At 45.8% G+C, this 10427-nt stretch overlaps 1 protein-coding gene across 1 annotated transcript; it reads right to left on the minus strand.

Moving 5' to 3' along the window:
• Positions 1-3291: 3291 nt before the first annotated feature.
• Positions 3292-8542, minus strand: HTR3A (5-hydroxytryptamine receptor 3A; the record flags this gene model as incomplete). Its single annotated transcript, XM_081333388.1, has 8 exons — positions 8504-8542; positions 7759-7803; positions 7460-7569; positions 6495-6664; positions 5618-5778; positions 5087-5297; positions 4247-4480; positions 3292-3581 (listed from the first exon to the last, which is right to left on the minus strand). Exons 1-8 carry the CDS (start codon positions 8525-8527, stop codon positions 3292-3294), a joined length of 1245 nt encoding a protein of 414 aa, XP_081189514.1. The 5' UTR covers positions 8528-8542.
• Between the last annotated feature and the right edge of the window lie 1885 nt (positions 8543-10427).

Raw genomic sequence — 10427 nt, forward strand, 5'->3', positions numbered from 1 at the left:
GAACTTATCCATAAGAGTGTGATTTTTTTAAAAAAATCTGTGGGGAAGAGTCATTGCTGAGTAGTAAAAGTACTTGCCTTTTACATGCCGATAGCTCCAAAGTCAAGCTCTGCCATCTTCTGGAAGGTTATCAGTGTTATCAAGACTAGACCAAAGGGCCAATTTGTTCTGACTCTTTAGAAGGCTTTTTCATACTTTTAAATGCATTGATCTTCAATTTATTTTGGGTAAATTCCATATCCATTTCACATTCAGTGCTACTCATTCATCCTTCCTGTTGAAAATCTGGTTTGTTCTTTGATGGTTGGCTGTGGAATAAAAAATCGCTTCAGAGAAACAAGCTGTACTTGATGTCCAATGTATGAAGGTCACAAGCTGAACTATCAATGACACAAAGATCCGTTGAATCATAACTCTGGAGAAGATTGCACTATTTTGGTACACATACAAGTGTGTTGGAAGTGAAGCATTCAGCTGATTATGGGCTTAAAAACCTCCATCTTAACATACTGCCAGAGACTCAATGCTTTTCCTAAGGATGACAGCAAGCCCAGACGTTTCACAGGAAAAGGCAGATGCTGCTTTGAAGGGCACAACTTCAGTTCCAGGGTAGCACAAGGACTTGGAAGTAGCCCAACAATTCTGTTTGAAGCTCTAATTTGTAAGGCAACAGAAAAGGAACATAATGCAATACATGGCAGGTAATTGTATTAACTGAAATGCGATTCTGTTTTAATTCAATTTCAATTAAAATGAATCCAATTCTGTGTTGGACTTAATTCCATCCCTGCGTTGGAATGCAGTCCTTGGTCTTCAGCCTAAAATGTTGCATGCTCAAAATTATAGCTGGCGGTATATATTTTAGCAGAAGCCCACCCCACCAGGACTTCCATGCACTCACTTGGTACCTATAAAATATTGGCCCGTATTAATTGGTGTCTAATGCTGCATTCCCTGGCAAGGCATATATGACATATGCAGTTTGTGACAAATTTCCCTTCCTTAGCATCTGTTGGTTGTGCATTTTGAGTGTCTTCCTCCTGGCAGGTCCTGGCAAACTCATCATCCTTCATTTTCCAGCTGATGTATGCTTCAGCTGGAGCCCTGACCTTCTGGGTGAACGCGAGATGGAGAGGGACTGAAAGATCAGCTTTTGTAAATAACTGATGGTGAGGAACAGTGGGATGTGACTAGCATTCGTTTCCCCAACAGATGGATGCTTGGATGACGGTTTGTAAGCTGTTGTTCTTCAGAGGCTTGTTTGTCACACATCCCAAAAGAATTGCTGAAGGACTTACAATACCAACCTCTCCCCAAAGCCCTGAACCAACTACCAGAATCTCTAGTCATGCACGAGAGTTAGGGATTCTGGAGTTAATGTCCAAGACAGAGGAAGGACACCATGCTGGTGAGGCTCTTCTAAGTTAGTTGAAATGCAAAGTTCTCATTGGCCAGGAATTGTCACCCTATGTATGGCTTCTATAGGGTGAATCTGAGAAAATGATTGCCATCCAAGAGAAGGGCAGGAACTGGGTGATTATTCTGCCTAATTCTTGTGCCTTTTGGCATCAAGGGCCATTGACTGGGATGCATTAAGACTTCCTCTAATATTTGCCAAAGTGGCAGATAGGCAGAAGGGTGAGTGGTGAGTCCTTACAGACACCAGCTCCTGTTTCAGCTCTTTCCATGCAGAATGAGGCATTTATTTCTCTCTAATTTTCATTCTCTTGAGTTTTGTGTGGTCTAAAGCTCACACGTGGCTTTTACACTCCTGCTTAGCACTATGTGGAGGGAGAGGTGCTCGGGTACTTACTAGCTTAGGATCCTTTCCTTGCCCTACTGCAAATCCGCTTGCTCTGTCCATGGTGCTGAACCGGGTCCCCCTAGCCTAGCCATAAACTTCTGACTTGAGAAAACGTGTGTGAAGCCCGAGTGGATCAGGTGATACAATATATCGGATCGATGTCATTCCTTGCTCATTTAGCTTACACGAACTTTTTAATGGAGCTATATCAAAGTAGCCAGTTCATCCCTTAATCTTTAACTGCTGCATGTTGTAAGGGAGCAAGAAGAAATGGATGAAAACTAATCAACAATGGACAAGAAGCGACGGATGGAAACTAATCAAGGAGAGAAGCAGTCTAGAACTAAGGAGAAATTTCCTGATGGTTAGAACAATTAATCAGTGGAACAGCTTGCCTTCAGAAGTTATGCTCCATCACTTGAAGTTTTTAAGAAGAGATTGGACAACCATTTGTCTGAAATGGTATAGGGTTTCCTGGCTGAGCAAGGGGTTAGACTAGAAGACCTCCAAGGTTCCTTCCAAATCTGTTATTATGTTAAGGTTGACAGTGGATGTGCTGATGGTCTTTCAGAACAAGAGGATAAATAATTTGAGAGATGAAATGTAATCCCAAGTCATTTACATTCCAGGATTCAGCAGAATTTGCTCTTGTGCAAAGCACACATTTTCCACTTCCCTCATCCCAAATCAGCTTCAGACCTTCTTCCATTTTGAAATATCATTGTTGCTTTCAAAATATTCAGCCCTGTTCAAGACTATTTATTTGTTTACTTGTTTATTTATACAATTTTTATAGCTGCCCATCTCAGCCAAGTGACTCTGGGCGGTTTACAATTCTGAAGGTAAATCTTTAAATTAGCCATTTAAATAAGCATTTTATTTCCACTCGAATCAATGCTTCCTTTAAGAACAGCTGCAACAATAGATACTCAACAGAGAAGTCTTCTGCGATTCTTCATTTATAAGCTAGGCAATCCAGTCCACGGTTCTTGGATGTGTTCAGTTTAATTCTGTTTATTGTAGAACAAATAGAAGCACAGCAAGAAAAGCAGCTGCCCATTTTACAGACAGGCCAATTGACAATGCTAGTGCAAATAGCCACACAGTATATAAATGCTGTTGAACACTACTTTAAAACACACTTAAACTTTCTGTTATCCATCTTGGGGATTGAAATTCACTGACAAAGAAATAGTTCCCAGTGACCAAAACTTCCCTTTGTAAAGAGATTACACAAATAAAGAAGAGAAAATGTGAGGGACATAAAGTCCTTAGAAAAACCTAACTGAAAAAATACCCTGAAATGTAAAAACCTGGGATAAAGAGGCTTACAATAACTGGTACTCTCCCCTCAGCAAAACAGACTGGGGTTTCGGACGTTATGGAGAACGTGAAAGTTTAACCAATATTCATTCAGTGGCTCCAAAGATCTGCCAAAGGCTCGTGGTGCCTGGGCTGCTGAGCCCTTCTCTGGTAAGGCGGACGCGTCAGGCATACTGCCAGATGGACCACAGCGTGCCAAGGGTGATGCTGTAGGCCAGCACTGCCACCAGGTAGGCACGGAAGAGGAGGACGTCCAAAACGTAGCCAACCTGCAGCCACTCGCGGGCAATATCCCGGAATTCATCTTGCTTCTCCAGGAACTGGCGGATGGCTGCAATCTCCTGTAGGATATGCGCAAGCGACGCTGGGCTCTCGCCCTGCAGGGGGGCTGTGGCAGCCCCTGTTCTGCCTTCGTAGTCACGGGTGGCATCACAGCTGTAGTGGTTCAGCTTGGCTGGAGGAAGCAGGTGGAGATGGAACGGAGAAAGCTGAATCAGACCCAGAGGAGGCATGTGGGACCCTCCCTGCCTGCTGAAACAAAAGCTCAGTACAAGGTTTAGCCCATCACGAACCTTCAAGAACCTTCAAGGCTCATCAAGTAAGATCCCTCTCTCTCTCTGCAGAAGAGAAATATTCACCCCAATGTACAGGGAGTCCTCAACTTAGGACCACAACTGAGCCCAAAATTTATGTCGCTAAGTGAGACATTTGTTTTGCCCCCTTTTATGGCTTTTCTCACCACATTTGCTAAGTGAATCCCTGCAGTTATTAGTCACACGGTTGTTAAGTGAATCTGGCTTCCCCCGTGACTTTGCTTGTCAGAAGGTCTCAAAAGGGGATCATGTGACCCGGGACGCTGCGACCATCATAAATGGGAGTCAGTAAATCATGTGACCCTGGGGATGCTGTAATGCTCCTAAGTCACTTTTTCCAGTGCCGTTGTATCTAAATGAACTGTTGTAAGCTGAGGACTGTCTGTAGCTAGGTTTACCCCTTACACAAAACTGTATCTTGTGTGAATCCAGCCAACTGGGGTTTATTTGACAAATCATGGCTTAATGCAGTCTGACTCCAGTGGCAGATGGCTGAGTGATCAGGCCATGATTTGGGACTTCTCACCTGTGCTGGCGTTATTCTCGATGTTCCTGGAGATGTTTGAACCTTGAGTGCAGACGGGGAGGAAGGCTTTCCTGTCTCGGATGCAGAGCAGGATGGTGGCCCGTTCTAGAACCCAGCGCTTCACCCAGTCAGGAACGTGCGGCTGAAGGTCCTGTTTGTGCACCAGGCGTACAATGAGGATGGTCTCTGTCAAGCTGATGACCAGCAAGGCCATGCAAACCACAAAATAGATGCCTGCAGGAGCAAAGCAGCAACTTCAGCAAGCCCTCATTTCTAACTTCTCTCTACCACTCATATCCAGGATCCTAGTTTCTCCCGATTCTCATCTATTCCAGCCTCCTCTTCAGTTGATCCTAGATTTCAACTCAGGTAACATGTTTGGTCCCAGCTACACTTTACATGTGAAATTCCCTGGTCTTAGCAATCACTCCCAGCACCACTTCTTAAAACAACCCAGAGGACATTTTCTACGAGACAGTTGGGTGGTCCTCGTGGATTGCATCTGACCACTGCAGATCTCAGAAGGTTTTCTTCTTTTCCTCCACCTGACTGTGTTGCCACTAAGTTGTCATATCCCAGCAGTGAAAACGACACTAAAGGTATATTAGGAGCTCTGGTGGCGCAGTGGTTAGAGTGCAGGATTGCAGGCCAACTCTTGTCTAGAGTCTGGAGTTCAATCCTGGCGGGACTCGAGGTTGACTCAGCCTTCCATCCTTCTGGGGTTGGTAAGATGAGGACCCGATTGTTGGGGGCAACAGGCTGACTCTGTAAACCACCTAGAGAGGGCTGCAAAGCAGTATAAGTCTATAAGTCTAAGTGCTATTGCTGTTACTCTCCTACCTATAAGGGGGGTCCCGATAGCAGTCGCAGGCAGTGTGTCGGACACAATGATTAGGAAGACAGAGTAGCCAAGAAGCAAGGTGATCTTGAATGAGACTCTTTCCCCACTATCAGGGGGCAGGTAGAAGCCCACAATATCCATGACCATTAGAAAAATACTGGGGAGCAGCAGACTGACAGCATAGAAAAGGGGACGCCTCCGAATGACCACCTGTTAGGACAGAAAGAGAGATCTGGAAGCTTTGGCTGTTGTCCAGAGATATGGAGGCCCAAAGCAAAACCTTCAGACTGGCTCAGTAGATGAAAGATCAACAGCCATTTTTTTTCATACATTACCCCAGCTGCAGCTTGTAGATCATGAGAAGGATGGCTGCCCATAAACTATGTTATGACTACCATATCTGATCAGGTGGTTACTAGTTCTTTCTGGGATCCCATCTTATCCTCCCAACCCCACTCTTTCGGGCAGTTATGGTGCCGGTGGGTCTCTTGGCACCCAGCCCAGCTTCCATGCCCACCCCAGCAACTTACAAAGAACTTCATCTCAGCGTAGTAATCATTGTCCCCCACACTGAACTCTCGAAACTGGCTGAGCACATGAAGAAGCTCCCATTCGCCCTGGTTCATGAAGACGCTCCTGTCATTTTTCACCTCCTCTGGGGTCCTCCATAAGGAGAGGTTGATGTCTCGTACTGAAGATAAAGAAATGGAAAAAGATGCCAGAGAAGAGTGGTTTGCACCAAGCACTAGACTGGTTGATCAAAGGCCAACTGTTGACTTAAATAGGGTGTGAACCACAGGCTTCATAGCAAGTTATGAGAAGACAGCCAATGTGTAACCCAGATCAAGGCTTTAGCATGTTGTGTGAATCCAAGTACTGTGTTATGGAAAACTGTCACAGAGCCTGACTGGTCTCTTTACTCAGGTCACCTCACTTTAGCTCCCTGACAACATAGGAAAGTTTTGTTACAACAGTCATGAAATTCCTGAAAAACAAAAAGACAGACGGGCTGCAGCCAGCCCATTCTTAAGTCAATTCAGTCTGCAATCCTGCATGATTCTTTTTCTAATGGTTCTACAGTGACAATTTGAGTCTTGAAAATAGAATCTTTTCTGCATTGGATCCTCCCAATCATGCAGGAGACTGAACTCAGCAATAACAAACAAATTCCCCAGGGACTTTATCATGGAGCAAAAGGGCAGTTGGCTTCTAATTGTAGACTCCCGTCAAGCTGCGGTGGAGAACAGCCATTGCTAGACTAGTTCCCCATCATCGAAAGGATTGTTTAGGTTGACAAGAGGATATTGTCAGCAACCAGTTTGATCCTCTCTAGTTGGGCTGTAGAAATGGTTTGTCCCCCAGCATATAGGAGGCCCCAAGAGTGCAGCAATACAGCTTGTGACCTACTGTTATGCAGCCAGCTGGTGAAGGTCAGAGAACAGTTCTGCACATCGAAGGGGAAGTTATAGATGTCCAGGCTGCAGGCGGTCACTACTTGGACAGGCTTGAGATTCCTCACTTCCCCATTATAGAGGATGTAAACGTAGGGGATTTCAGGGGATTTGCCCACATCCACACTGCGGGAAATGGAAGAGGAGAAACAGCAACTCAAGAACAAGCTCTACTGATGGTCTAAGTTATAGGCAAATTCATAAGTGGAGATCAACCCTGGAACATCCCCAGAGCAGGTTTTCCAAGGTAGAGAATGGATTCTCTCAAGAAATGTGACCTTAAAGGAAAACACTCTGTTTTGCAACCTGCTTCCCATCAATTCATTCGTCCAAAAGAGTCTGTTCAAAATTCAGATCAGGAGGAAGAGGAAACGAGAACAAACAAGGAACATTTGGGGTGCCTGGTGACTTCTGTACACCGTATTGCTCTAAGAAAACGGGGGTTGGCTGGTGAAGTCATTTGCTGTGGAAGTGGGGGAAAGGGGCTCTCCTCCCCAGAGGATCCTTCTAGCCCTACTCGAAAAGGTCTGGCAATAGCAGGAATAGAAGGCCCATTGGCACCAGAGATGCCTTCTCTGACTCTTTCCAGAGGAGTTTGGCAGCTCCGCAGCTGCCCCTCCATTGTCTCCACAAAGACTTCCTCAGAACGCCCAGCCCAAGAAGGGTAATTATGGCTGTTTATAGTTTTCCATTCCTGGAACCATCCCAATTCCTCAGCCTTCTCTCCATCTGCAATGTACAGCACACAGAAGATGGAGCCAGTTATGAGCCAAGGAAAAGCAGGCTGGGAATACTAAGTGCAATGAAGTGCCAGGGAGGGGAAGGGAGGACCAACCAAACTGTCCGGTTTCCCCTCTAACCTGTCCTGACACACACCAATTGGCATGGGAGGGGAGCCCGAGGAGGCTTCCGCAGACTTACAATTCGTTGATCAGGATATCTGGGACCCAGATGGCTTCGGTGGGGACGGACATCTGGGTGATGTTGTCAAAGTCCTCTGGATTCCATTTCAAGAATTCGTCGATCCAGTGCTGCAAAATGGATGGGAAATGGCGGCAGATATTGTGTTTACCTCACAAGTAGATGCTGAACCATTCAAGCAACATTAGGCTACCATCCACAATTAAACAAACCGTGCTTAGTACAAGAGGTGAAGGAGAACCAACCAGGAGGATGATAAAGTCAAACGCCACGGTACTGAGAGAGCTCAGCCTTCTTACCTGCCTGTACCAAATATAGGTGGTCAGAACTTGGTTTTTTTCATCCTGTGGAAAGCAGAAAAACAAAGATGAGGCTGAAGGACTGGAAAGGTTGAGTCACTCCTAGGTCTGGCTCCAAAACTAGCCAAGATGGGGAAGGAAGGAAGATTTTGCTGCTTTTCTCATGACTCAAGTCTGGAGAGTTGGCTTTATCTAAAGGAGGTCTGTCTGCCTGTCTGTCTGTCTCTCTACTAACCGTGATTGTGCAGTTTTATTGTCCAATATCAGGAATACTTTGGATGACAGATTAACTAAATTAGAAAAAGTAGTATATGAAAAAAAACGGGTTCTGTCCTTGGCATTTCTAGCCAAGGGGCCCTTCGGTGGAAGCAAAACCCCAGCCGGAGAGTTCCCTGAGCAGCTGTCAGTCAGAGGAAGCAGCCCTGAGTCTAGATAATAATTCTGTTCATGAGGCCAGTTTCTGAATTTCAGCTTCGCAGCAGCAGGAAATATACATGAAGCAGAGGCAGGAGCTTCAGATGCTTTAAATACCTACAATTTCAAACATGTCATGTTCGTATTTTCTATTTTTTTAAAAAAAGATCTTAGGTGCATTATAAAAAAGGCAAGGTGTGGGAGTTTCCCGAGGGGCCCTTTAGCACTAAACCCTTCCCAAACCGTGATGTGGCCTGTGACCCGTTCCCCACCCGGGTATCCCAGGAAGCCAAAAATAAGGGGGTTTCCCGAGGGAGGAGACGGTTCCTACCACGCTCAGAATGGCATAAATCATGACATCGATGGCCACATTGGTGGTCTTCCTCCAGTTCCAGACGGGCCTAACGTCCTTCTTGTAATTGGCAAATAAATAATCGGAGAGCTGGCGGAGGGCAGCCTTGCTGGAGCTGGATGCTTTGCTGGGTATTTTCTGAGAAACTGCAAAACAAACCAAGCATGCCATTGTTAGCGCTAGAGTTATTCTCCATCTTTCCTAGCTAGCATTCCCTCTGTGGCCTTCCAGCCTTCTGTCCTCACAGACCTTCTGTGCTCTTGGTCTCCTCTTACTTCTGGATCTTTTCTTAGAGCTTCCTATTAACCTTATGCTCTGTTGTGCAGCACCACAACCTTCCTAGGTGCGCTTTGCAGGTCCTTCTTCATTGTCTGAGTTCCTGTTTGGCTGCCTTTTGCCGGTTTCCATCAACCCTTTGAGGTAGGCCACATCGAGAATCAGGCATGGCTGACTTCCCAGAAATCTTGAAAGCTTCCTCTCTGCCCAGTCTCACACCCAAAAAATTGGGTGGGGTTATTCTGAGTTTCTTTCTGACACTCACCCTGTTCTCAGGACCAAATAATTTTTTCTGCAGGTACTTCCCCAATGGCTCGCTCGTGTATTCCCCATTCACAAGACCAGGTCCCTTCCCTTCCACATTCGCAGTCCTGCCTGCTCTGCTTCCCATACATGCTACTGTATAACTCAAGCCATGACATTAACAATATCCTTTGGCCAAACCCACCTGGAGCCAGAGAACCTTGTTTGCTAATTTACTGACATTTAGACTGAACATCTTCTGCCAAAGCCCAGCACATTTCTGCAGAATTTCTTATATGCTTTGATGAGATGGAGTAAACAATAATAAATAACCACTAACTATGCACAATTTATCTTGAGAGAATGTTTTCTACCCAGAAGGATTCAATTTTGGGGCCAGCTGATGGGCAACCAGTTGAATACCATATTTGGCTAATCTTATGATACCCTCCAAGTTTCCAGGAACAATTTTTCCAGCGTTAGCAGCAAAACTGTGGCTTCTGAGACAACCTTCCCCTGTAAGGCAACTCGTGACGAGAGACAAACACCGAAGCTGCTCTTTGCAAAGCCTCTTCTTGTACATGACTTTCTTCCACTCGGGCACAATTTGCGCCTCCCAAGCAGCTCCTAATTAGAATAGATCTGCCAGGGCTTGGGGGAAGCAGGCTCAGAGGCAGCTTTTCAAGCAGGCCCCTCTGCCTTTTCACACAATCCCTAATGCCTGGGCGTTCATTTTGTGCACGAGCACATCCGGGCAGCTGGATGGCGAGATGATGGAAAGGGCAGAAAAGAAGGAGGAAAACAAATTAGGGGATTTGGCAGCAAGCAGGCAGCCTCCCTCAACTTGCAGCAGGATGTGCCTTTGTTTTTGTCTCAGTGACCCTTTAAAGCACAACTGACAGGTGGCCAATTCTACAGCCAGCCGGGCTCCAGGATCAGCTCTTAGATGCCTTCGCTCCCCCACCCCATCTCACCCCCATTATTACAAAGGAAAAGGGATAGTTCTGTGGGCTACAAGAGAAGTCTCGGATAAATATGTTTCATCAATGCCGGAAGATCTCGAGTCAACACCTTTGACCTTCTCTTGGAGTCTAAGGTGGAGTGCCAAAACTGGCTGGCCCCGTTCTCACGAAGAAGAACTCAATCTTTGGCAGACCCTTTGAGGGTGTCTCTGCCTCCATTGCTTAGCATCTTTTGAGGATGACGGTTACCATCACTTCTGCCCTCATTTTTTTTGCATCAACAGTTGAAGTGGGATCCATAAAGAAGCCCCCACATCAGTTAGAGCTTTGTGATGCCTGGGGAACCAAGTCCTTTGCCCCACGAAAAAGGCAAAGCGGCAGATTGTTGGCAACAGCTGGACCACATTATTAGATTTATGGGT

The sequence above is a fragment of the Vipera berus genome (genome assembly GCF_964194415.1).
Source record: "Vipera berus genome assembly, chromosome: 8".
In the NCBI taxonomy this organism is placed as follows: Eukaryota; Metazoa; Chordata; class Lepidosauria; order Squamata; family Viperidae; genus Vipera; species Vipera berus.